The sequence below is a fragment of the Camelus bactrianus genome, chromosome 9 (assembly GCF_048773025.1).
Source record: "Camelus bactrianus isolate YW-2024 breed Bactrian camel chromosome 9, ASM4877302v1, whole genome shotgun sequence".
Lineage (NCBI taxonomy): Eukaryota > Metazoa > Chordata > Mammalia > Artiodactyla > Camelidae > Camelus > Camelus bactrianus.
In genome coordinates this window covers 2916562-2943624 of record NC_133547.1, presented here as the reverse complement: position 1 = coordinate 2943624, position 27063 = coordinate 2916562, and the positions used below count along the sequence as shown (strand labels likewise).

Here is a 27063-nt window from a genome sequence, read left to right as displayed (position 1 = left end):
CTGTTCTTTTTTTAAAACACGTTTATTGTCATATGGTTCCTGTACAGTAAACTACACATACTTCAGGTGTGCAATTTTATGAATTTTGATAGAGGTAGGCACCCATGAAACCACCACCACAAGCAAGATAGCTAACATTTCCGTCACTCCCCAAGAGGTGCAAATTTCGAATTCCCAATTTATCCCTTCCATCCCCTCTCCCCTTGGTAACCATAAGTTCCCTGTGAGTCTGTTTCTGTTTTATAGAAAAGTTCATTTGTGTCCTTTTTTTAAATTGCATGTGTCAGCGATATCATATGGCGTTTTTCTTTCTCTTTCTAGCTAGTGCTCTCTATTCTTGATTCCTGACCCAAGTCTGCCCTCTTTCTCGCATCCTGGGAAGTGTCACTTCCTTATCGGTGACCACTGAGCAGGTGGCTGATAACCCCATTGCCCAGAGGGCCCAGGCTGTCTCATGTTGCAATCTCCACTCTTCCTCTTCTCCGGCAAGTTCCGTAACTTCCCCGAGGCTGTCTCTGCTCTTCTGTAAAGTAGGGCAGAACCCAAAGTGCCCTCTTATCCATGCGAGGCCAAGGGAGGTCGGCCTCCACCGTGGTCGGAAGCCCTGTCTGCATGTTTTCTTCCAAGGCTCCTCACAAAAAAAGAGGGATGGGGGTTTGCCAAACAGCCATCGGTGTTCTCTCTGAGACTCGGCTGTTTAGATAGAGAGTTCGCTTGAGTGTTTGCCACTGAGCTGGTGCCTGCACCTCCCAATGGGCCGGGGAGCAGTGGTCCTGGAGTCTGCTCTTGGAAGCTTCAGGGTGCCTCCTGCCCTGCTGGGTGCCCTGAAGGCCCCAAGCAGCGGCGGTGGGAGGTGGCCCATCTGTATTCAAGGCCAGGCGGGCTGGGCCTGGGGCTGGCAGCCTGTGAATGCATATGCAAATAGACCTTTCTCCCGGCTCTGTTTTGCGGGCCGGGCTGGGCTGACTGCAGCCGGGGCCACGACGCTCTTCATGCTGGTCGAGCGGGGCTGGCTAAGGCAGGCAAACCCCAGGCACATGGCCCCGAACCTGCCTCTGTCGATGGTTCCCAACTGAAAGTGCCTTTTCCCTCCCGGGGGGCATCTGGCCATGTCTGCAAACAGTTCTGGTAGTCACAGCTGGGTCGGAGGTGCCACTGGTGTCCAGTGGGGAGGGACCAGGGCTGCTGCTCAGCACCCTACCATGCATGGGACAGCGCCCCATGTGCCCCCCTCACCCACGCAAGGAATTACTCTGCCCCGTAGGATAGAGGCCCTGGGGCTGGGAAACCCTGCTTGAAGTCCTTACCTCCTGACATTCCTGGGGCTGGGGCCGGGGGTGGGGGGGGCGGCAGAGGGGCTTTTATGAGTTCTGAGATGAGCATGTGACCTGTAATAACCTAATTCGACAAACGAAGGAGAAGTGCTTCTCTCCCTCCCGCTGAACAGAAAACAAAAAACAGACGGACCAAACTGGCCCCAGCAGTCATCTTGGGACCACCCCCGACCCCCAACCCTGCAACGAGATTATGTTTGTTTCCTCTGGCTGTTGCAACAAATTACCATCTCCTAGATGGCTTTTAACAACATGAATGGATTCTCTAACCGTTCCAGAGGCCAGAAGTCCAAGCTCAAGCTGGGGCCAGGGGCATGCAGCTTTCGGAGGCTCTGGGGGAGATTCAGTCCCTTGCCTTTTGTGGCTTGGGTGGGTGAGGGGGTCAGGCTTTCCTGGGTTTGGGCTGCAGCACTCCAGTCCCCGCCCTCTGTCTTCACATAGCGTCCGCCTCTGCTCTCTGTCTTTCCTCCTAAGGACACGTGGTGCTGGAATCGGGGTCCACTGGGGTGATCTAGGACGATCTCATCCCCAGACCCTTCATCACACCTGCAAAGGACCTCTTTAAAAATTAGCTCGCGGTCACAGGTACTGTGGTGTAGGACTTGGACGTCATCTTTTAGGAGGGGACGCCATCCAGCCTGCTTCATCCCAGCCTTGGGGTGGAGTTGGTCACTGTCAGCCATCATGCAGGAGGCATCTCAATGCCGCTGAACTCCGAGAGGCTGGGTTCCTGGGTCGGCTTTTAGCTCTGCCACCACGTCCTCTCTGGGCTTCTGTGGCCTTGGGCTTTGTCTGGCTGTGTTTCAGACTGGTTGCATTCACCTTCCATCTGGCAGAAGGCTAGAGCTGGGTTTGTGCGCCGCCTCAGGGCCTTCAGAGAAGTAGGCAGGGATTATGTTCATTTGTGAGTCAATGTTTGCGGTCCTTGGGGTTTCTCAGTTTCAGAAAGGACACGGATGTTGGTTATGAGGGTTTGTGGCTAGAATTAGCCCTGAGCCATGTTTCTTGCACCTGTGTGAAGACAAGTCCCCGTATGGTCCACGGTTCTTGTGGGCTTAAGTTTAAACCCATAACCCTCCCCACCGCAAAAAAAAAAAAAAGTGCTCTCTAGAATCAGACTTTGAATTCCAATGCCTCTTCTTGCTAACACACCCCAAGTTTTATTTTTAAGTGAGTAGTGTGAGTTTGTGATAAAATCTCTTTTCAGTTGACTTGCTTGCAGGCAACATGGGTCAAGCTGATTCCACTTAATTTTTTTATTTATCTTTGTTGATGTACAATATTGCATCAGTTTCTGGCGTACAGCATAGCGATTCAGTTATACATATAAATATGTATTCTTTTTCAGATTTTTCCCGTTATAGCTTATTACAAGATATTGAATGTACTTCCCGGTGCTATACAGTAGGTCCTTGACGTTTACGTATTTTATATATAGTATAATTTGCCCCTCCCTGCCTCCCCCTTTGGGAACCATAAGTTTGTTTTCTAAGTCTGTGAGTCTGTTTGTTTTGTAAATAAGTTAGTTTGTGTCACTGACTCAAATCCCACGTGTAAGTTGTACACAGCCCTAGCTGATCTGTTCTGTATATGGTGGTGTGTGTGTGTCAACCCCGGACTCCTAGTGTAGCTCTCCCTGCCTCCACTTAAGTTAAGCAGAAATAAGTTGATGGGGGGTATATCTGGAGGGTAATGAAGCAGATTTTGGAAAGGACAGTGTGGTAGGCGGGAGAGCACCCCTGCAAGATGTCCACATCCTAGTCCCCGGAACCCGTCACTTTACCTGGCTAAGGGGGATTAAGGTGAATGACGGGATGAAGTTGCTAAGCAGCTGATTTTAAAGTAGGGAGGTGATCCTGGATTATCTGGAGTGGGGGGTGGGGTTCAGTGGAAGTACAGGAGTCCTGAAAAACGGAAGAGGGAGGCAGAAGAGGAAGAAACAGAGAGAGGGCAGCATGAGGACCTGCAGCTCTGCAGACGGAGGCAGGACCACGAGCCAAGGGTCGCAGGTGCCTCTAGAAGCTGGAAAAGCCCAGGAAACTGATTCTCCTGGAGCCTCCGGAAGGAACCAGCCCTGTTCACACCTTGTCTGCAGCCCAGAGAGACCCATTTCGGACTCTGACCTCCAAAACTAAGAGAATGCCCCTGCGTTGTTGAAGCTGCCCCATCTGTGGTCATCTGTTACAGCAGCCATAGGAAGCTAGGACAGCTGGGAACAGGGACACACCTGGGATGCAGGGACCGGGAGCCCATAGACACCATCATCTTTGGACAAACGTGTTTAGTCCCAGTGTCAGTCACCGAGATGCAGATTCAGGGAGAGGGTCGGGCTGGTCTTGCTTGAGTCAGACTCACGTGCCCACTCCTCAGACATGGGAAGACAAGGTGCCACCCAAACTGTAGATAACAGGGGAGCAGAAAGTCTCTGCGGGAGCTTCCAGGTTGGTGAACGCGTGGAGATGTGGGGACAGTGGCGCCCCCACACCCCTTCCCACACCCCTCACCCTCCGCGTCTCTTCTGTCTGGCTGTTGCTGAGTTAGCTGACATCACCAGCAACTGGACAACTAAGACATTCACGTCCTCAGATGTGACACGCTGCAGGGGACACAGCATCACTTTGGCGTGTCCCCAACCAAAATGCAAAACCCGATCTAATCATGAAGAAATAGCAGACAACCCCCAACTGAAGGGTGGTCTATACGACAGCTGGCCCGTCACTCTTCAGGAGCGTCAAAGTCATGAAAAATAAAGACCACAGTTTATACGGTTGCCAAAGGAGAAGTGGAGGGAGGGATAAGTTAGGAATATGGGATTAACGGATACAAAGTACTATGCAGAAAACAGATCAACAACCAGGATTTACTGTACAGCACAGGGAACTATATTCAGTATCTTGTAATAACCTGTAATAGAATAGAATCTGAAATACATGCATATGTGTCTGTATAACTGAATCACTCTGCTGTACACCTGAAACCAACACAAAATTGTAAATCAACTATACCTCAATTCTTTTTAAGTATTTTTAAAAACACCACAGTTTAAAGCAGACTAAAGAGACAGGACAACTAATGCAATATGTGACCCTAGATTGGACCCTGGGCCAGAAAAAAAAATTTTGTTTTTACTATAAAAGACATTACTGTTGCTAAAACTTGAATGTCTGCAGATGAGATGTTAGATGCTAGCGTCACCAGTGGTACTTTCTTGATTCTGATCACGGCATTGTGGTTATGGAAGCAAATACCACCATCACCCCAGTTGAATCCTATACGTGTATTTAGAGAGCCAGGGGTTTTGAGGGTGCGCCCTGACTCCCAGGAGTACACATATATCCTTGTGATGTACATGCTGTCCGGGTGGCTCCCCCATGAGTCCCACCTCCTGAGAGTCACACCCTTGCAACAGTCCCTTCCTTTTCTGTGTGACCGGATCTGCAGCTTGCTTCTAACCCACAGAACAGGGCGGGCTCGCCTACACAGTTATTGGCATGGCGCAGTTTCTCCCAGTTGTTGGGCTCAGGCCTCAGTTCCTGTGTGGCTGTTCCTGGCCACGCACTGGCGGCCGGCTCAGCACTGAGCGGGGACGGCAGGGAGCAGGGAGAGCCAGTGATACAGACGTCCGTCTTTTGTAACCTAATCACGGGAGCTCTCACCTTTGTGCTGTTCTGTTTGTTAGAAGTGGGTCACCCACGAGGTCCAGCCCCAATTCAGGGGGTTAGAAGACACAGGGCACGAACGGGGGGAGGTGGGGTCCACGTCGGGAGCTGCCACCCTCAGGGTCAAGCCACCCTCAGCATGTCCTTTGGCCGTCCTCCTCTGAGGTGGTAACAGAAGGAAGACTCACTGTGTTTACAGAGCAGGCGCCTTTCATCCCCCCGCATCATGTCTTGATGACTTAGCTTTGTGGCTGCCCCCTGAATTCTATTTTTTAAATATATTTTTACTGAAGTATGATCATTTTACAATGTTACGTCTGTGCCCGAGCTGAGGGCCAGCCCCGATTCCAACACAGGAGACACGCAGACTTCAGGGACGGGTGCCACAGGAAAGGGGGGAGGACACCTTTCATCTCGAAAAGTCTGAACTTCAATTTGATTATTGCCCCGCTGACACTTAAACTGATGGCCTGGCCCCCTGAAGACAATAGATACAGGAGCTCTTCCAGTTCTCCTGTTCGGCTCGTCGGCGCTCCCCCTCACACACACAGACGAAGACGATGAAACCTACGACTCAGCCGCATTTTTAAAACTTTTGTCATTAAAGAGCAGGTCCGCGCCTCCGGTTTCCATCACCGAGGGAGCTGGAGAGGGGATCGTGATCACAGGCTTCCGGGTTCCTCGGTGGTTCCTCACCCCGCGCTGTCCCCAGCGTGGCTCGGAGCTAACAGGGCAGACCTGTGTCGGCCGGTTCCCGGCGGGGCGCCTCGCCAGGGTCTGGCACACGGGCGGCCCGCAGCAAACGTCCACGGGCCAAGAACGCACAGCTGCCATTCCCCGAGCCAGGCTATCACCCGTCACCACGCGCCATCCAATGAGGTAGTCGAGTTATTCTGCGCATTTTACATTTGGAGAGCAGACTGGAGGTGTGCAAGGTCCCATGGGGACCCGTGAACTCCAGGGCATCAGTCGGGTAACTTGCCCACCACACACCACAGGGTCCCCGGCATGGCCCACACCAGCCGAGCTGACTCCGCCCTCCACCGTTGCCGGTTTACAGCCCCAGGGAAGGCATCTGATGGCCCAGCTCACCTGCTGGCAGCAGGGCACAAGGCACCAGCCATTCCCTGGGTCAGGTGCCCATCTGCAATTCAGTCCACTGTGGCCAGGAGAGCCGATACTGCCGCCTAGAGGCTGCTGCTGGCATGGCGGCCAGCTTGTTTTGTCGCTGCTCCATCCCTGTGACTCTGCCAGCTCCCAGAGGTTATTTGCGGAGGGGCTGGCCCTTCTCAGAGGCTCCAGAGGAGATCTCCAGGCCCACCAGGCGGGCACTTTCAGCCCAAAGCCTCTGGGCCACCTCTTCATCTTCAGCCTCGGGGGCCGGAGCCCTCTCTTTGAGTCCATCAAAGTACTTTCCAGAAACACCCTCCAGTTCCTCGGCCACGGCCAGGTAGGTGCTGGGCTGGGCCGCCAGCTGGGGGCTCTTGACCAGCATCCAGAAGACGGGCCCTGCAATCAGAGTTCCGTCCACACGTTCAGAGAGGAGGACACTGAGAGTCCTCGTCTGCCCCAGGTGACTCAGGACCCACTGAGGCCAGAGGTTTCCCTAGAGCCCCACAGAGCCCACCTCCATTCAGGCCTTGGCCCCTGTGGTTCCTACACCAGGCATTCCTTCCCCTGGTGCCGCGCAAATACTTCCAGATGCAGGGACCAGCCTGACGGCTGCCTCCCCCAGGAAGCCCCCCTGGCTTTTCCCAGGCAAATGGAAGCTCCCCCTCCTCTATGTCAACCTCAGGTCCTCGCCCCACCCGATCTTTCTTTAAAATAACTTTCATGTATTGAATGTGGTATCAGGTGCCAGCCTCAGCTTAACATCCCTGATACCTAGTTCCCACCTACTAAATGTTTTTTGGGATTATAAACACTTGTTATAAAGCTCTAATTATTTATTCGGCCTGAATCTGGGCCAGGCACTGTGCTGGCACTTTTCAAGGAGGTCTCATCTAACCCTCCCCACTGTGAGGCAGGCACTTCTACAGCCCTCACTCTGCGGATAAGAAAAGGGAGGCTAGGAGAGAAGTCACCGCCCCAGGTGGCCCAGCTCCTTTGGGATGGACTTCAGGAAGTCAGCTCCGTGACCTCCCCCTCCAGGACAGTTTTCTTATCAAATAGGCTCTGGCCTGTTTCCTGAGGCTATTCTGAGGCTGGCAGACCAGACAGGCATATAAAAGTGACTCAGTGCCAGGAAAGATACTGGGAACGGGGCCGAGGAAAGCCTGGAGATAGTCTCTGAGTGTCATGTTAACTTTATGGGTCAGCTGAGCTAAGGGATCCCCAGGGAGCAGGTAAAACATTATTTCTGGGTGTGTCTGTGAGGTGAGGGTATGAGCAGAAACGATCAGCATTTGCTCTAAGTAAAACCCACCCTCACCAAGGTGGCTGCGCACCATGCAGTTCATTGCAGTGAGAACAGAACAAAAAGGTGGAGGAAGGACAAATTCCCTTTCTCCCCTTGAGCCAGGACATCATCTCCTGCCCGGAGACGTCGGTGCTCCTGGTCTTCTGGCTCAGGCTGGGACTTACGCCATCAGTTCCTCTGGTACTCAGGCCTCTGGGTTTGGACTAAAACTACACCACTGGCTTTCCTGGACCTCTGGTGTCAGATCAGATCGTGGGGCCTCTCAGCCTCCACAGATGCATGAGCCAATCCCTCCTGTAAATCCCTCTAGATATCTATGTGTATCCTGTTGATTCTGTTTCTCTAGAAAACCCTGACTAATACACTGAGGGGGGTGCTGGACCCCAGGATGGGAGGGGACTTACCGAGCATGAAGCTGGAGAAGGCAGAGCTGTGCATGCCCGTGTGTCTGCCCAGCTCTGTCCTGGCCACGCCGGGGTGCAAGGCATTGACAGTCACGCCTGTGCCTGGGGAGAGACGGGGAGGGTAAGGAACGGAGGCAGGCAGGTGCCAGGTGCACCCCTACCAGGAAGGCTGATGCTGCCCGCCCTAGGCTCGGGGGCTCCCCATCAACCCATGCCGCCTTCTTGCTCTGAAACCTCCACACCAGGCGGTTTCATCTTGCAAGGCAGCTCTGTTTCATGGCTGCCCAGAGCAGAGCCTCTCAACCTGAGTGTGTAAAACTCACCGGGAGGGCTTGAGAAACCCAGACGGCTGGGCTCCACCCCCAGAGTCTGAAGTGGTGAGTGGGCTGGGGTGGGGCCTGAGATGCTGCAATTATGACAGGTGCCCAGGTGAGCTGGTACTACTGATCCACAGACCCTCTTTGAGAAGCAAGGGCAAACGGTAGACTTTTCAACTTCAGCACCATGAACACTGAGGTCAGGGAGGGTGTTGCTCAGTGTAGAGCACATGCTTAGCATGCATGAGGTCCTGGGTTCAATCCCCAGTGCCTCCATTAAAAAAAACAAAACAAATAATAAACACTAAGGTCGGGTCATTCTTTATCTTATAGGATGTTCAGTAGTATCCTTGGCCTCTGCAAAATGTCTCCACATACTGCCACTGGCCTAGAGCAGCAGAGGCTCTGAGATTGATTAGTGATGTCTGCTTCAGGCACAGCCTGGAGCATGGTGGTATATATGTCCTGTGTTTGCCTATGGTGTCCGGCAATGCCTGACCTCCCGTCAGTCGGCCCAGGGTCACAGCAGGACGGTTTCAGATCTGGAGCTAAAGGAAGGAGAGGCCAGCGAGGCCGTCACGCGCACCTTGCAGCCGCCGGCTCAGCTCCTTGGTGAAGAGGACAAGGGCCAGCTTACTCTGGCAGTAGGCTGCCTTAGTGTCATACTTCCTCTTCTCCCAGTTCAAGTCCTCGAAGTCTATGTGCCCAGCAACATGGGCCAAGGACGAGAGGTTGATGATCCGTGAAGGGGCAGAGGCTTTCAGCTTGTCCAGCAGCAAGTGTGTCAGAAGAAAATGGCCTGGGTGAAGGAAAACAAAAAGGCAATTTTACTGAACCATACTAAGAACATGCCTTTATTTCATCCTCCCGATAACCCTTGTTTCTCAGCGAGGTCAACTTTGCCCCACAGGGGACATCTGGCAACATCTAGAGACAATTTTGTGTATGGGGGGGGTGGAGAACAGTAATTCTTTTTTTTTTTTTTTAATGGAGGTGCTGGGGATTGAACCCAGGACCTCCTGCATGCTAAGCACATGCTCTACCTCTGGGCTATACCCTCCCCTCCTGGAGACAATTTCGATGGTCACAACTGCAGAGAGCAGTGCAGCCAACTAGTGAGTGGAGGCCAGGGATGCTGCTAAAAATCCTACAATGCACAAGACAGTGCCCACAAAAAAGGATTATGCGGCCCCAGATACCAAGCTCTGTGATGACCCTGTGGGGTCAGCTGGAGAAGAGGATGCCTTCTGTCTCCCCAAGTCCTTCCTTTCTCCTTTCCTTCTTCAGTGATAGAATTTTTGGTTATGCTTAAGACTGCCCCGTGAAAGACTACATTTCCCGACTCCCTTGCAGCTGAATGTGGGCAGGTGACTGAGTCCCAGCCAGCAGGGGGTGGAGGAGAGTAACACTTGTGTTGTGGGTTGAATTGTGTTCCCGCCACCAGCTCCTCCAAGTCCTGCCCTCTCGCACTTCAGCGTGGGACCTTGTTTGGACACTGGGTCTTTAAAGAGGGATCAAGTTAAAATGAGGTCATTGGGGGCGGGGAGCTAACCCCATAGGATTGGTGCCTACCCAACATTTCTTTGCTTCACCCTTACTAATGGAACTCCAGTTGCATTCAGATAAACTGACACAGTGAGTGAAGGACAGACAGAGACTGGAGGACAGACAGACAAGAACAAAAGGCCAAGAGGCTGATGGACAGTGCAAAGGACTGAGGGTCCAGCGATGGACAGGCGACTCCCTGAGCCACTGGGTGACCCCATGTGTGGCCACGTTGGAGAGTGGAAGAAGACCCCCCTCCCGGAGCCTCTCTGGCCCACAGGGGACCACGCTCACATCCCAGGCCGATGCCACACAGCCCCCAGCCTCACCCAGGTAGTTAACGCCAAGCTGCATCTCGAAGCCGTCCTCAGTGGTCCAGTGAGGGCACCGCATCACGGCCGCGTTGTTGATCAGGATGTGCACGTGTTCCTCCTCTGCAAGACGGGGGTGAGGACACCTGTGTCAGCCCCGCCCTGCAGGGAGCACCAGGGCAGCCGAGGGACAGAGCCCCTTGCGCTGGGCTGAACAGTGTCCCCAAACATTCATGTCCACCCGAAACCTCTGAATGTAGCCTGTTTGGAAACAGTCTTTACAGAAGCAATCAAGTGAGGATGAGGCTGTACGTAGGATAGGCCCTAATTCACCACAACTGGTGTCGTAACAAGAAGTGGGGATTTAGACTCAGACTGAGACATGCGGGGAGAACATCCTGTGACAACAGAGGCAGAGCTGGGAGTGATGCATCTACGAGCCTAGAGGCACCGGGGATTGACGGCCCCGCCGGAAGCCGGAAGAGGCAAGGGGGCATTCTGCCCAGAGTCTGGGAGGGAGCCCGGCCCGCTGACGCCTGGATCTTGGACTTCTGGCTCCGGAGCTGTGAAAGAATGAATCTTCATGGTCTCAAGCTACCCAGTTGGCGACACTGTATTCCAGCAGCCCCAGAAAATGAGTACTCCCACCACCACCCAGCCTGGGAGATCTTTCTAGAAGGAGAAAGCGGCCACATCTGCTGCAGGAGCCCCCAAGCCTCAAACTGGGAGTTACTGGTGGAAGCTGGGGCCCTGTGGGCTGATGGCTCTGCGTCTGTTCCGCAACCCAGCTTCCCTGGCACAAGGGGCTGCCCCTCCTGGAGCCTCAATTCCTCGTGTGTGGAATGGGATGAATAACAGAGCCTTCATTCCTGTGTCAGCTTCCAGGGGTGTCGGTAAGCGAGCACCGCACCCCGGGCAGCTTGAACAGCAATGTCCTCTCTCCAGATGCTGGAGGCTGGGAGCCTGAGCGGGCGGTGCGGGCAGGGCTGGTTCCCTCGGAGGCTGTGCGGGAGAATCTGTCTGCGCCTCTCTCCCAGCTTCTGGTGGCCGTGCTGGCATTCCTCCACCCAGCGTCTTCCCTGTGTGTGTGTCTTCTTGTCAAAACTTCCCCGTTTTATAAGGACACCAGTCAGGTTGTGTTAGGACCTGCCCTATGACTTCATTTCAACTTGATCACCTCCATAAAGACCACATCTGGGGTGGGGGGGCAGTTATAGCTCAAGTAGTAGAGTGTGTGCTTAGCATGCACGAGGTCCTGGGTTCAAAATCTGCCAGGTAGAGTGGCTTAATTCTTGTTCATTCAGCAAGTTGGGTTTTTTTGAGAGGGGGTGTGTAATTAGGTTTATTTACTTAACGGAGGCACTGGGGATTGAGCCCAGGACCTTGTGCATGTTAGGCACGTGCTCTACCACTGAGCTACACCCTCCCCACCCCATATAGCAAGTATTTTCTAAGCACCTCGTATTGAGCACTGGATATACAGGATGGACAAGACAGTCGTGAGTGTTCCAGGGTGACTGGGAGTCAGTCTGACAGCCAACTGCATACGTAAGGGAATTCTCCAGTGAAAAGAGCTGTGAAGGAGGCAAACGGGGACCCCATAGAGAATGTTGCCGTGAGGGAGGTGAGGGCCACCTTCAGGGAGGACACAAATACGTCTGCAAAGGGTGTTCACAGCAGCACCGCTCGGAGCAGCAGCAGGCGGGAGGCAAGCCAAGGGCCCTGCGTGGCCAACTGTCAGAGCCACGCTGCGGGGTACCCTGTGGCCTGGAAGACAGTGTAGCCACAGGAAAACAATGAAGAAACACAATGTAGCCACGGGAAAAAAAAAGCAGGGGGAAGCTCCGCCTGCAATGATCTCCAAGAGACGACGGGAGAGACGAAACCCAGGGCAGCGCTGGGTGTATAGTGGGCTCCCCGGTTTGTACAAAAGAGCCAAAGGGAGGTGTACGCCCTCGTTTGCTTTTTAAATGAATAAAAGGGCTCCAAACGGACCACAGGAGGTAGAGCACGGAACACATCTGAGGACGGCATCTCTGATGGAAGGAAGCCATTCTGCTGTGTCCCCACTGGCACTTTCTGAATGTTTAACCCAGTAACTGTTATTCCTGTTCGAAAAAATTAATACATAGGTAGTTCTGGGACCACACGGTGGGAAGCAGGAAGAGGGACTCCTCCAGCAGGGGGACCAGGAAGATGCCAGCCTGATCCCCGGATTTGCAAAAAGAAATACCCAGCGGAGAACGTGGGAGTTCCAGGGACTCTGCACCGTGCCTGTGTGTCCCTGTCAGTCACCTATTGTCACAGCCGGGTCTGGGCGCTCCTTGAAAATAGAGCCTGAACCTGACTCATGTCTGTGTCCCCGGTGTCACCCAGGAGCCAGAGAGCCTCAGGAAATGTAGGGTGAATCAGTGTTTCACCTGGCCAACTCATCCAGCACCTCCCTACACATGGAATCTCATCTCGGCCTCTGCGTCTTGTGGGAATCAAGCTCACACAGAAGGAGGTGGCTTTCCTATAGAGCAGGGCTCATTAACTTCTTCTGTAAAGGACCAGACAGTAAATACTATGGGCTTTGCAGGCAATACGGTCTGTCTCTGCTGAACTCTGCCCTCGCAGGACTAAAGCAGCCATAATTTGTAAACCCATGGGCATGGCTGTGTACCAAGAAAATTTTATATATGGAAACTAAAATTTGAATTCCATATAAAACTAAAATTTGAATTCCATAAGACAGTCATGTGTCATGAAATATTATTCTTTTGGGGTTTTTTTCCTGTCATTGAAAAATGTAACAAATGTCAATGTGAAAATGTCAGGAAAGAAAAGAATATAAAATCTTCACCCCATGGGCTGCATGGAAAACCAGATCTGGCCTGCAAGCCATAGCCTGCCCACACCCAGCTCCAGGGCCAGCCTGGTGTATTCACTCCTCAGAGCCTGGCCGCCCAAGTCCTCACCCTACAGGGCTGGCGTCCTCCCTCCTACCTTCAGTGATCTTCCTTGCAAACTCTCGGATGGACTTAAGGGAGGCCAAGTCCAGGTGCCGGGCGTTGACATGGTGATTGAGGGTCTCCCTGCGAATGTCTTTTGCTGCCGCCTCACACTTCTCCATGTCTCGACAGGCCAGAATGATGTTTCCTCCTGGAAGCCCCAAACAAGAAAAAAAAATTTTTTTAATCCACTCCTAAGATAAATGAAAACAGAAGTCCACACCAAAAAAAATGCATGCTCAACTATTTACAATAGCTGAGACATGGAAGCAATCTAAATGTCCATCAACAGATGACTGGATAAAGAAGTTGGTTACCAGGAAGGAAAGGGGGTCAGAAGGGGTAAATTGAGAGTTCAAGATTAGCAAATACTAACTACTATATATAAAATAGATAAAAAAGTTTCTACTATATAGCACAGGGAACTATATTCAACACTTTGTAGTAACCTATAATGAAAAAGAATAGGAAAAGGAATATATGTACATATACATGACTGAAACATTATGCTGTACACCGGAAATTGACACATTGTAAACTGACTGTACTTCAATTAAAAAAAAAATTTTTTTTAGCGGGAAAGGTATAGTACGAGTGGTAGAGTGCATACTTAGCATGCATGAGGTCCTGGGTTTAATCCCTAGTACCTCCTCTAAAAATAAACCTAATTACCTCCCCCACAAAACAAACAAAAAAGAGTTTTTTCAATGTGCACCTGAATGTATATAACAGCACTATTCACAATAGCCAAAGGTGAAGACAACTCAAACGTCCATCAAGGGATGGATGAATAAGTGAAATGTGGTCTATCCACTGGTGGAATATTACTCAGCCATGAAAAGGAAGGACATTCGGTCACATCCACGTGGATGAACCGCAAAAACAAGATGTTCAGGGAAAGAAGCCAGACACAATATGTCGTAGAGTGTGTGATTCCATTTATCTGCAATGCCCAGAAAAGGTAAATCCATAGAAGGTGGATTAGTGGTTTCCGAGGTTTGGGGGGATGGGGAATTAGGGCGTGATGGCTTAGAGGACTGAGGTTTTGTTTTAGGGTGATAAAAATGTTCTATAGTGCAGACTGGTGATGATTGCACAGTTCTGGGAATATACTAAAAATCACAGAAGTGAATACTTAAAAGGTGTGAATTACATCTTCATATAGCCATTAGAAAAAAAAACAACTTTTTTTTCAAGTTATAAAAGTGAGAAGAAACGGACTGAGCAGAGGATGCTGACCATGTGGATCTACAAGGCTCATCGCCCCACAGCTGGACCCAGCTGCCTGCTACACGTCCCACTGTCCCCTCGTACTGTCCAGAACGAACTCATCAAGTCCGGAATCTGCCCTTCCAGTGGCAGCCTGGCCCTCAGGACAGCAGCAGGTGTGAAGGCTCAACTTCCTTTCTCTCCTTTTCCTGAAAGGAGCCTGTGTCCCTCCCTTGGGGAGACCCCATGTGGTGATGGTTGGACGGGGGGCCTGCCTATCTTGGCCCCCCACTGATCTGACCTCGGGAGTGGGCAGGCAGCTCTGGTCTGGTCTTTTGGGGACCCATTTCCCTGGTCACCACAACTCAACAAGCCCAGGGCGAGTTTCCAGTCTCCTCCCAGCCCTCAGCCCTGCCCTGCCGCAGCCTCCCCATCCGTCCCACCGCTGGTCCTCCAGCTGTTCAGACCAAAGCCCTTGACCGCTCCCTCTCTTGCGCCTGACCCCACAGGAAACCCCATTGATTCTACCAGTTGTTTGTTTTTTTAATGGAGGGACTGGGGACAGAACCAGGACCTCGTGCATGCTAAGCACGCACTCTACCACTGAGCTACACCCTCCCCAACATTGATTCTAAATTCAGAAGAGATCTGTGTGTGCTGAGGAGGGCACTTCTCCTCCATAACCCCAGTCTGACCACGAGAAAAACACCAAACTAACCCAAATCAAAGGGCATTCTACAAAACACCTGACTGGTAAGCCTGGAGGAGCCTGAAGCCAAGACTTGACCCCTAACCTCTGACCCGGGCCTCAGCCCAGCCAATAGGACTGAGTCCCACGACAGTAGGAAAGGGTGAGGCCCATGCAAAGAGGAAAACCAAAGCCAGAAATTGCCGAGTGTCCAGGGCCTCTTCTGAGACCCTGAACCCGCCCTTCCCTCTTCCAGGGACATGAAGTTTTTGGGCTTAAGCCGGCGTGAGTCTGTTCCTGCCACTTGCAACCAAGTGAATCGGATGCCTGCACACCCCCCAGGAAACAAAACCGTCCTCTGCCCGCAACTGGGGCAGAGAAGGCAGGCGCCCACCGCCCACCGACTTCACCTCTCTTGGCCAGCTCCAAGGCGGTCTGCTTCCCGATGCCCGTGTTGGCACCCGTCACAACAACAGTCTTCCCGGGAATGGTGGCCTTGCTGGGACAAGCCCCGCCAACGACATAGTCCCTGAAGGTAAGAAATGACAGGTCAGTTCCATCTGTCCACGCACTCTTGCCACAGGGGCCCCAGGCTTTTGTGGTCTCAGGCAAATGACTGCTCTGAGCTTGTGTTCCACCAAAGGAAAGATGGAAAAACGTCCCATAGTCCTTAACTCCACAGGGCCATTGTCCTGTTACTAGGAAAGGACTCAGCATGGCCTGGGGTCGGGAGCTTCCAAGACTGAGCCAATCACTATTTTTCTATTTGCTTTTTATTTGTTTATTTAAATGTTTAATTTACCTTTCTTCTGTTGTGGGGACGGGATAATTAGGTTTATTTATTTTTAACCTTATTTTATTATTTTTCTAATGGAGGTACTGGGGATTGAACTCAGGACCCTGTGCATGCGAGGCAGGCACTCTACCACTGAGCTACGTGCTCTGCCGCTGAGCTACACCCTCCCCTCCTCACAATCGCTATTTTGTAAAGACCCACCGTGTCCGTTTTCCGGCGTATGCTGTGACAGATCATCACAAGCTCAGTGGGCTAAAACCATGCAGTTATCTGACCTGCAGACTGTAGGCCAGAATCCGAAATAGGTCTCACTAGGATAAAATCGAGGTGCCGGCAGAGCCGTGTTCCTTCTGGAGGCTCCAGGGGAGAATCATTCTCATGCCTTTTCTAGATTCTAAGGGCCACCCGCATTCCTTGGCTCATGGCCCCTTACTCCGTCTTCAAAGTCTGCAATATAGCACCTTCAAGTCTGATTCTAATCTCTCCTTCCTTCTTAGAAGGACTGTTGTGATTGCATTGGCCCCCTCCCTGGATAACCTAGGATCATCGCCCCATCTCAGGGTCCTTAACCCAATGACATCTGCAAAGCCCCCTTTGCTAGGAAAGGAGATATATTCACAGGTTCTGGGAATTAGGACATGCACATCCTTGGAGAAGGGGAGGGCCTTATTCTGCTACTGTGCCCATATTCCACAGACGCTATATACTGGAAGCAACCACATGCCACCAGTAGGGAAGTGGCCACATAAACAATGTCGTCACCACACAAGAGAAGGGCACTGTACAACACAGTAGCCACCAGCCACCAGAGGCTAACTTTTAATTTAAGTTAATTAAAAATAAGTAGCCGTACTTTTTCCCCCTAGGGCATTCAGTTTTCTTTCACTCTTCCCATGCTGACACTATTTGGTGGTTTTGGGGTTTGTTTGTTTGTTTAGCTTTTTCAGAACTGAAAGACAATAATAGTATGAAAAAAGCAGCCAATGAATTTCATTATAAGGAAAAATTATTCCCATTTTCTAGTGCTTTCAAGAAAAGGTAGTTGATATTTACAAAGCAAACGTTTAATGAATTATGAATAATAAGGTACAATCCAGCTAAACAAACAAACAAAAACTATCAGATCAGGAGAAACAAGTTCAAAATAAATCCTCATCATAGAGCAGATAAACAAACCCAAAATTAGTGATTCAAAGAGATTTATGGTATATCCTTCATTCCCTTAAGAAAAAAAAAAGTATTTCAATATTGTAGTCACTTTCTGGCCTAATTCCCAGCCAATCTCTTGTGTGACTGTAATAAAATTACATATTGCTAATCCTGAGCACTTAACGTGAGACCTACCCTCTTACCCAGTCTCTAAGTACACATTACAGTGCAAATATTGTTAACTACGGGCATAGCATCGTCATACTTGAAGTGCTCAACGGCCACCCGTGGTGGCTATAAAATAGGACAAACGTAAAATATTTCCATCATCGCAGAAAGTTCTAATGAATGTTGCTGCGGTAGAATATTTAGTAGCTTTTTTTTTTTTTTTTCCTAAAGCGAATTAGCCTAGGGAAGACAAGAAAGAACTACAGTATGTATGTATCCCGTGCAATACAGTCTTTTCGTTTACTGAGCCGGACAGCTCTGGTTCGTTTCTGTAATTCCGGGTAACGAGAGCCGAGGTGGCATAGATTTTCCTTGCATCTGGGCCAGGATGCGATATATGGGAAGTGCCCAAGAAGTATTTGCTAAATGACTTAATTAAAGTCCGGAAGCAAGTCCGGAAACAAAAATGTTTACCAGGGCCCGGATCTGCCCGTTTCTCTGGGTGACCTTGGGCCGTGACCTGCCCTCCCGGGGCCTACGCTTGCCCCCGCATTCCGTGGGAGCACTGCCGGTGGGGTGAGCTGGAGGGCTCCTGGGTGCGCGAGCGACTGGCGAGTTCCACCTTCCCTCCCCTGTCCATGCAGACTCGCCCGCCGTTACCCTGGCCGAGGGACCCGCGCGTACTCACTTGAGCAGCACGGCGCCCCCCACCGCTGTGCCCAGCACGGACAGCGGCAGAATGTAGCGGTTCATGCCGGGCCGGAGCGGGGGATCCAATCGCAGCCGCCCGCAGACTCGTGCCCCGGGTCGCTCCAAGGAGCGCGGGGTCCGGGATCCACGTGGGGAAGGGCGGGCGCGGCTGGGACCCGCGGCTTCCGGAAAGGGGCGGGGGCGGGGCGGGGCCCCCAGGGGCGGGACCTATGGGGACGGGCCGCGAGCGCAGCTATAGCTGGGAATGGTAGTTTCTGGGACCGGGGCGTGGCTGTTGTCTCAGGGGCGGGGTTGAGGGGCGGGGCCCTCGCGCAGTTTCCACAAAATCAAACTCGCTCTGCTACAAAGTACAGCGCAGTTCTGGAGAAAGCCCAGGACCCCAGTCCTGCAGCTGCAGCTTCCAGCCTGCGATCCTCTGTGTCTTTCAAATATATGAGCCCATTTCCTCACCTAAAAGTATGTGTTCCTTACAAACTACTATGTATAAAATAAATAAGCTGCAAGGATGTATTGTACAACTTAGGGGAGATAGCCAATATTTTACAATAACTTTAAATGGAGTATAATCTATAAAATTTTTGAATCACTATGTTGTACACCTGAAACTAACAGAATATTGTAAATCAACTATGCCTCAATAAAAATAAGTAAATAAGTAACATAAGGAAGGGAGGGTATAGCTCAGTGGTAGAGTTCCAGCTTAGCAGGCATGAGGTCATGGGTTCAATCCCCAGTACCCCCATTAAATAAATAAATAAATCTAACTACACCCCCCCAAAAAAAATCTCAACAGCATGTTCAGTTAAAAATAGCAAATTTTATTGCATGTAAATTATACTGCAATAAAATGAAAAAGGGGGGGAAACATGGAAAATATTTTAATAATTTTGTTTTAGAAAGTACTTGACTACAAATAATTCACTTGATTTGTGATTAGATCAGGTTTGTCATCAACAGACATACCTAAGAATATTTATGAAATGAGAACTATCTGGCTGATAAATTGTTTACAAATGTCCCAAGAGGTTTTGTGTGGGTTTTTTTTTTCCCAACAAGACAAATCATGCTTTATTTAATTAAAACTGGTGAGTGTGGCTGGTATGTGGCAGAAGTATACAGGGCTGGTGATGAGAGGGTCAGTGGTCAGCACAGCAGGGACGTAACTCAGGATGGAGGTGCCAGAGGTCAGATGTCTTGGAAGTGGGCAGTTCTTTGGTAGCTTAGCACCTGCTCCCCTGGAGGTTTCATGAGGCTCAAGCACCCCTGCATGTTCCAAAGGACTGACCAGCAAGCAAAGGCTGGTCCTTGCAAGCCTAGGGAGGCCCCGTCCCCAGGAACTGCAGGAAGTCTTGGAGACAGGATGGAAGCACCTGCACAGCAAGCTCCAGTTTGGCCTCTGAGATGGGGATGTCCAAGGTGGAGAAAGATCCGGAAACTCTGAAACATTGCCTTTTGGCTCCATCATCCAAAGGTGAGAAATGCCAGTAGCAGAGCCTGGTGGGTCACCAAATGGATTCAGCCCCTCCATGCCACATGAAATAGGCCAGAAAGAGAAAGACAAATACCACATGATACCACCTGACACGAATGAACTTATTTATAAGGCAGAAACAGACTCACAGACATAGAAAACAAACACATGGTTACCAAAGGGGAAAGGCTGGGGAGGGGTAAATTAGGAGTTTGGAATTAGCAGATACAAATTATTATACATAAAAGAGACAAACAACAAGGGCATACTGTTTAGCACAGGGAGCTATATTCAATATCCTGTAATAAGCCATAATAGAAAAGCATGTGTATACATATATGTTAACTGAATCACCTTGCTGTATACCAGAAACGAACGCAATACTGAAAATCAACTATACTTCAATTTTAAAAAAATTTTTAAACCCTCTCCACTGCAAAGTAAAAAGTAAAAACAAAACTTATGTTTGGGGTTATAGGAGGTTGGCTTAAAGGGGTAGGCAGCTGGCAAAAGATGTGGCTGAAGAGAAAAATTTTTCAAAAAAGCAATAATACCAACTATGCTATTATATGGTAATAATACCAGGTATGGTTATTGAGTACAGCTTATTGAGTAGTGTGTGCCAAATATTTAATCTGCACAACAAATATAAAGAATAGGTTTGCTGTTGGGGATGTGGCAAGGGTGATTGGGTCTGGTGAGAAGTTTCTCCCCTTCCTGAAATTGCGGAGGCTCAGAGCTCCTGGACCATGGAGTGGGCAAGACCTTAGAAAGGGAAAAGTTCCACAGAGGCTGTGGTACAGATCCCCAGGCCTGGATCTAAACAGATCCTGTTTCAAATTTCCTGCTCCACCTTTGGATGTATACCTTGAGCAGTGACTTCCCCTCTGTCAACTTCTGGCTCCTCTTACCCATCAAAATGATGAAGAGTTAGTTTCTTTCATATGTAAAGAGCTCTTATGAATCAATAAGAAAAAAAACTCTCACACACACACCCCCACCCACAAGGAGAGAGGGGAGCCTAGGGAAAAGATATGGTGGGCAACTTTCAAAGAAAGAAAGTCAACAAACACATGAAACTACTCAGCCGTACTGGGAATCAAAGAAATGCTCGTTAGGATAATGACTAGATGATATTTTTCACCCATCAGATTGGCAGGATCAAAGCAATGATAATACCCAGTGTTGGCAAGGATGTGGTAAAACAGGTACACATACCTGCTGGCAGGAGTGTCAGTTAGTACAGCTTTCCTAAAATACTGCTATTCAGCAATACATGGCAAAACCATCTGTGCCTAGCTTTGACCCAGCCATTCCCTTTGGAAGAACTTATGCTAAGAGAATAATTGGTCACTGGAAAAGAAACATACATAGGAAAATGTTCCTCTCTGTAGTAACAAGTAATTCATGGCAAGGACCTAGCCCACAGTAAGAGCCAGAGCACGCTGGCTGCAATGTTGTTATTATAAAGAGAACAATGCATGCAAATTCATTCCCCTGAGGACCTCCTACGTGATTCCCACACGCACCCAAAGTGTTTAGAATATCTCTTTGGACTACCAGGTAGGCTGTGCACCCCTTTATCATTGTTGATGTTGTTAATAAATTCCTGATGATCATTGGTGCTGTCCCAGGTGCTGAGAGAATTCGCCCTCGATGCCTTCTGCTTTCCCCATCAGAGGGCTTATAGCACCCAATTCCCTCCCTCTCTCTCCCTCCCTCCCTCTCTCTCTCTCTCTCTCCCTCCCTCTGTCTTCTCTTCTCTCTTCTCTCTCTCTTCTCTCTCTCTCTTTCTCCCTTCATCTTCAGAGCCCTCAGCTGACATGGAAAAACAAGTTTAAGTACCATGCTGGACAGATCACATACAGAAAAGTTCAGATGAAAGAGGAGCCCTGATTTCCCAAGGCTCCAGCTGTTTGAGTCTTTCCAGCCCAGATGCCACCCAGCTTCCAGCCCACCCCAGCCATCACCAAATGGAGTAGAGATACATTGCCTCCACCAAGCAGATGGCTCCCCTCTCTCCCTGTTGGGTGAAGGGGTGAGAATTTTTTCTTATTGATTCATAGAACTCTTTACATATGAAGGATACTAACTCTTCATCATTTTGGTGGGTAAGAGGAGCCAGAAGTTGACAGAGGGAAAGTCACTGCTCAAGGTATACATCCAAAGATGGAGTAGGAATTTGAAACAAGATCTGTCTGGATCCAGGCCTGGGGTTCTGTACCATAGCCTCTGTGGATGCAGAGATATGATGCCTCTATGCAGATGGCAGATTCGTGAGCAAAAATAAATGTGGCCCTTGTCTGAAGGCATTAGGTCTTGGAATGATTTGTCACATGGCCATAGTAAATGGAACAATTGATTTGCTTGTTTGTTTGTTTGTTTAGTACAGGTGCTGAGTGCAGCATATGCACAGCTCCATAACTGGGAGGAAGAAAGGGAAGAGGGGAGGAGGGGCAGAGCATGGTTAGGAGGGAAGAGTGGTGAGGAGGAAGAAAGTCAGGAAGGGAGTTAGTGAGTTTCCCTGGAGTTAGGCAGGCCCCATACTAATAGCTGACCTCCCAGCCCAGCTACAAGGCAGGGAGGGTAACTGAGAGCTCATGAGAGACAGAGGACCCCTCTCTGTAAGAAGGCTGAGAAAATTTCCTGCGGGAAGTGGTGGTGATCACAGCCACATGAACAAATAGGATTTCCTCAGGCCAGGAAGGGAGCTCCAAACTGTGAGATTAGCTTAAGCAAAAGATAGCACACAGGTACGTGCAGAGCTGGAGGCGTGTAAGGTGTGGCAGGGGTGGGAGGAATGAGGCTGGAGTGGTTGGAAGATGGAGCCAGATTATGGCTCTCGTGATAGGCTGAGAAGCCTGACTTTGATTCAGAGGGCTCTGGGGAGCCACAGAAGAGTAATGAGGAATGGAAGGCCATGAGCAGATCTATGTTTTAGGAATTTTGTTTCCAGCTGAGATATAGAATATGGACTGAAGAGAGACACAAGGGATGTAGGAAGAGCAGACTTGGGGACCCACTGGGGAAAGTTGACCAGTTGTTCCCCAACATCCATACTTCCTTTCTTGCTCATAGTACCAACCCACTAGTTTATAGCTGGGTGCATGAACACCCAGGATAAAGAATCATCTCCCAGCCTCCTTTGCACCTAGCTGTGGCCATGTATGTAAGTTCTGATCAATAGGATGTGAGCAGAAAGGACATGTACTTAAAAGAAAAACGCACTCCCCTTTTTCTTCCTTTCTTTTGGCTGGAAGGCAGATCTGATGGCAGGAGCTGAAGCAGCCATCTTGGACCATGAGGTGGAAACCCTATTTTGGCAGAGCAATGAGATAGAAGGTCTCTGATGATCACAGAGCTGCCGAATGGGCCCCAGGTCAACTGTGAGAAATAAGCTTCAACCTGATTTAAGCCACGAATAGTCTGGGCCCGTCTGTTAGAGCAGCAAGCTTCCCCATCTCAGAAAACAGGAACTGTACTCTTCCAATTGCCTAGAGCAAAACATGGAGTCACCCCTGTATCCTTTTTTTCTCTCACAACCTGCCAGCCCTTCCTTCAAATTCTAACCACAATATGAGCACGCCTCAGCATCTGCATTGCTGCTAGCTCTCGCTGGATACTTAGGAAAGCCTCCTAGCTGGTCTCCGTGCTCCCCCCGTTCTGTGTTAGCTGTTGTGTAAGTACAACTGAAGCACCATGCTGTATACCAGAAACTAACACAACGTTGTAAACCGACTATATGTCAATTTAAAAAAAACCTGCTTTTATAGCCCCGATCAGTTTCTGATCCTTATAGTGACCTGGGAACCCACAGTCCTCCCCCATCACCTCTCTGACTTCATATCCTACCCCTCTGCCCTCGACACTCTGCTCCAGAAACACTGGCCTTGCCGTGTGAGCACCCACCTCAGGACCTTTGCACTGGCCACTGCCCCTGCCTGGGAATCCTTCCCCAGATATGCCCACCCCTCACTCCCTCCAGTTCTTCACTCAGATATCATGGTCTCAGCAAGGCCTTCCCCAACCACACTAACTTTCCAAGAAAACCCCCAAAACACCTGCTGGACTTCCCCGGCCCTCTTCCCTGCTTTATTGCCGCCATCTGGCATACTATACTGTTTCCTTTTTTATTTTGTTCTCCACCACAATGTAAACTCCACAGGGGCAGGTTTGGGGCCGCTGAGTTCCCCGGTACCTAGAACAGTGTCTGGTGTGGAGTAGGTGCTTAGTAAGCACATGTTGAATGAACAGATAAATGTCTTGCATAAATGAGTGGTCACTGGAAGCTTAGGACTGAGGCCGTCAGTTGCTTGAGGTGTCAGAGCAGGCACTGGGACGCAGAGCTGTCTGTCTGCAGGAGCATCCCTTGTCACTGCAGGTGGACCCACTCATTTAGTTATGGATTCATTCCTTTGTCTATTTTTCACCCATCGGCCGAGCTCTGAGCCCTGCTGTAAGCACTTTACACGTCTCCTGGCACCTCATCCCCTACCAGCCTTCACAGCGGGTACTAGGGCTTATGCTCCTTTTAGGGAGGAAGAAATGAGAATAATCTGAGAATCATTTGCTCAGAGAGTAAAGTCACTTGCTCCAACTCAGAATCCAAACTCAAGTCTGTCTGGAGCCTTTGCCCCGTCACTGTCCCTGGGGGCCCCGTATCCACCACCCCCAGCCTGGAAACCAAGTTTGTCCAGCTTCAGGAGACACATCCACTCTGGCTCCCTCCCAGAGAACAAACAGCTCCCCACCAGCCTCCCTCCCCCGGCCTCCTCCTCCAGCCAGGCCAGTTCTTCGACTCACCCTCCTGGTGCCACTCCCTGCGCTGTCCGCAGAGCCGGCCAGTCTCAGAGGAACTCCAAGGAAAACGCCTTTCCTAACCCCTTATGCCTCAAGAAGATCCCCTCTGAGCCTCCAGGCTGCTGGAGCCACTGCCGTTCCCAGCGCGTTTCGGGTAGCCCGCGTTTGCGTCACCTCCTCTGTCACGCTGGGAGCTTCCTGAGACTCGGGCTTGGGGCAGTCCCCTTTACTGGAGTTTGGCCACCCTCTCATTTGCAATTGTCATCCTCAACGCCAACATCATGACATCCTCATAGCTCTCTCCAGCCTCATCTCTAGCCAGCCGCACCCCACCCGCCTCCCCAAGGTGTTCCCTCAGCCTGAAATCCTCTCTGCATTCCTAGCTTTGTCTGAAAATTCAGGTCAAGTCTCCAGTGCCACCTCCTCAGAGAGGCCATCCCTGACCACCTCACCCGAAGTGGCCACACCTGCCTGCCCCTCAGTCACTCCATCTCTTCACCTGTGTTTTATTTCCTCCGCAGGGCTTACCACAATTGGAAAGTCTTATTCACATGTGTGTGCCTACTTGTTTATCTTCATCTCCCACCACACCCACTTGAATAGCAACAACACAGGGCCGGGGTTTTGTCTGTGCAGCCTCAGAACGTGCTTGGCACACAGTAGGTGCTTGAGTGTTTGCTACTACGCAAGGTCGAGACTTTGCATATGCTACTCCCCAAGCTTAGAAGATCATTCCTTGCCACATCCTCCTTGGCAAACTCCTATTCATCCTTCCGAACCCTATCCAGTTATCACTTAATGAGGGAAAATCTTCTTTGCCTCATATGCCCACCACAAAGCCAGAATAAAGGTCTCCTCTGGGGACAATCAGTGTCCTTTTGTCACCTCCATTAGTTCACGTATCACTGCTAATTGCTACTGTGGGTGCCACAGGGTCTGTTTCCCTAATCAGGCTCTCTTCTTGAGGGCAAAGAAAGGCATAAATTAAGTCTCAGGGACCATCTATTAAATGAATACATTAATTAACAAACATGTAAGTAAACATATCTTCTGAGACCCAGCTCCCATCTAATTTACTTGCCCTGCCCCCAGCAACCTGCCATATCTCCCGTTTCCTATGAATTTGACCCCCTGCTTTGTCCTAGGAATTCATCAGCAAATCCTACAGTTGAAGAATGGGGTAGGGGGTGTGCATTGGGAGAGGAGGATGAGGCAGGAGATAGGGGTGGTTTCAGATATGATACACAGAGGATCTTAGCTTAAGGTGCTGCAGTGAGAATTCTGCTTGGTTCCTGGAAGCTTGCAATGGAGAGGATAGTCCAGTCCACCGAGTACAAAGCTTTCCCAGTTCGGGGACAGAGGCAAACTCAGATCCACAGAGTCCTAAAGCTCACTCCATAAAAGGCGCTGCGCTATCGGTATGGGCAGGCATGGGATTGGAAAGGGGGCCGGGGACCCGGTTCCCCCTCGTGAGTCTCCAAGACCCAGATTTGCCGCCTGGGATTTACTGAGTCAGACTATGCGGGGTGTGAGTCTCCACTGGCACTTGGGAACCACGTGTTCCAGTTTGGAGGGAGGGAGGGGCCTCCTCTGCGGCCAGGGAAGGAGGAAGGAGGCCCTGGGCCCTGACGAGAGGGCGGAGGAGGCTCGGTTTCGGCCTCACCTGCTGCTCCAGACCACAGAGCAGCGGGTTGAGGGGGGGGGGTCTGGGGGCGCCTGCGCTGGCCGCACCCTCCCCCTTCAGACCCACCCGTCCTCCTTCAGACCCAGGACCCCTGGCCCCTGATTCCCCCTGAACGCCTCTGTGAGAGCACTTCTCCACCTGCACCTGGAGCAAGGGCCTGGCTCAGCCAGCACTGCGTTTGTCTTGGCCCAGAGCCACCGTGACCTTGGGCTGGTGGCCTCCCTACTCTGAGCCTCTGTCTTCTCTCTCCATGGGGTACCAATCTGCCTCACAGAGAGTAACCGGTCTGCTCCTTCCCTCGGACCCCAACCGAGGCTGGGCCAAGCTCAGAAAACGTGGCACGGAGGGGTGCGTTACAGACACAGAGTGACAGAAGCTGGACACAGAGAAGCGCAGGACGCCGTGCCTGCTGCACAGGGGAGAGCCGCTCGCCCAGCACAGCACATCGGTGTGTCCAGCCGCGCACAGCACCCCCGCTGGCTGGTCGGCCCTCCCCTCCGTGGCTCAGGCAGCTCCAGACCTGGAACACTCCTCCCTCATCCTCTAGGCCACATGGGGCTGCCAAACTTGCCCTTCAGGTTTAGCTGTGGCCGCCCCTCCTCCTCCAGGAAGCCTGCCCTGACCCTCGGAGTGGCCACTCCTGGGCTTCTGAGGCACCCTTAGCAACTGCCATTATAGTACCTGTGGAATGAAAACCTATCTGTGTGGTTGCTAACACTCACCTAGCATTTCCTCTTCTCCGGTTACTGCACTGAGAGCTCCCATAACCTCCTTTGATCCTCCCAGTGCTGTGATCCCCATTTTAGATTTGAGGATCTGGGGCACAGAGAGGTTAAGTAATTTGCCCAAGGTCACACAGCTAGAAAGGGGCCAGGTCACGAGGTGTTGGCGCAGAGTAACAACAAAGGGAACAGGGTCTAAACTGTATGGCCTGGGTTCAACTGTCTCCACCCATTATTAGCTGTGTGACTGTAGACAAATAACTTGCATATGCCTCAGCTTCCTTGTGTGTAAAACAGGGATAATTGAACCCATTTCATAGGATGCAGTGAGGTTTATAGAAACGTACCCACACATACACTGCACTCAGAGGAGGACAGAAGCACACAATAGGTGTTACCAGAATTATTACATGGCAAAGCCAGCACTCGAACCCACATCCACGTGGGCTCTTTGCCATCCCATCACACAGTTGATTATCTTTCTTTCTCTCCGTTGTTTCATCCCTGTCAATCTAGGATCAGGGTGTGTTCAATGAAGCAATGAAGCAATAATGCACAGGAATGCACCAAATGCAAAAACTCATTCATTCAACCCATGTCACTCCAGTCCTTACTGTATGCAAGAGCTGATTCTGCATGCTGCAGGCAGACTGGGGGACTGAGCATACAATGGTCTTTGTCCT

General features: G+C 50.7%; 1 protein-coding gene across 1 annotated transcript; it reads right to left on the bottom strand.

The window, feature by feature from the left end:
- Positions 1–4596: 4596 nt before the first annotated feature.
- RDH13 (retinol dehydrogenase 13) lies at positions 4597–17890 on the bottom strand. Its single transcript, XM_010961889.3, has 7 exons — positions 17681–17890; positions 15290–15408; positions 12978–13133; positions 10008–10112; positions 8720–8932; positions 7817–7918; positions 4597–6502 (listed from the first exon to the last, which is right to left on the bottom strand). Exons 1-7 carry the CDS (start codon positions 17743–17745, stop codon positions 6258–6260), a joined length of 1005 nt encoding a protein of 334 aa, XP_010960191.2. The 5' UTR covers positions 17746–17890; the 3' UTR covers positions 4597–6257.
- Between the last annotated feature and the right edge of the window lie 9173 nt (positions 17891–27063).

Excerpts from the sequence above, each read along its gene's own strand:
- RDH13 (XM_010961889.3), bottom strand. The coding sequence starts at position 17,745 with ATGAACCGCTACATTCTGCCGCTGTCCGTGCTGGGCACAGCGGTGGGG. Across the intron at positions 8,933-10,007 it reads GCTTGGCGTTAACTACCTGG|GCCATTTTCTTCTGACACAC; the intron begins GTGAGGCTGGGG and ends TCCTTCACCCAG. Across the intron at positions 7,919-8,719 it reads GCTGAGCCGGCGGCTGCAAG|GCACAGGCGTGACTGTCAAT; the intron begins GTGCGCGTGACG and ends GTCTCTCCCCAG.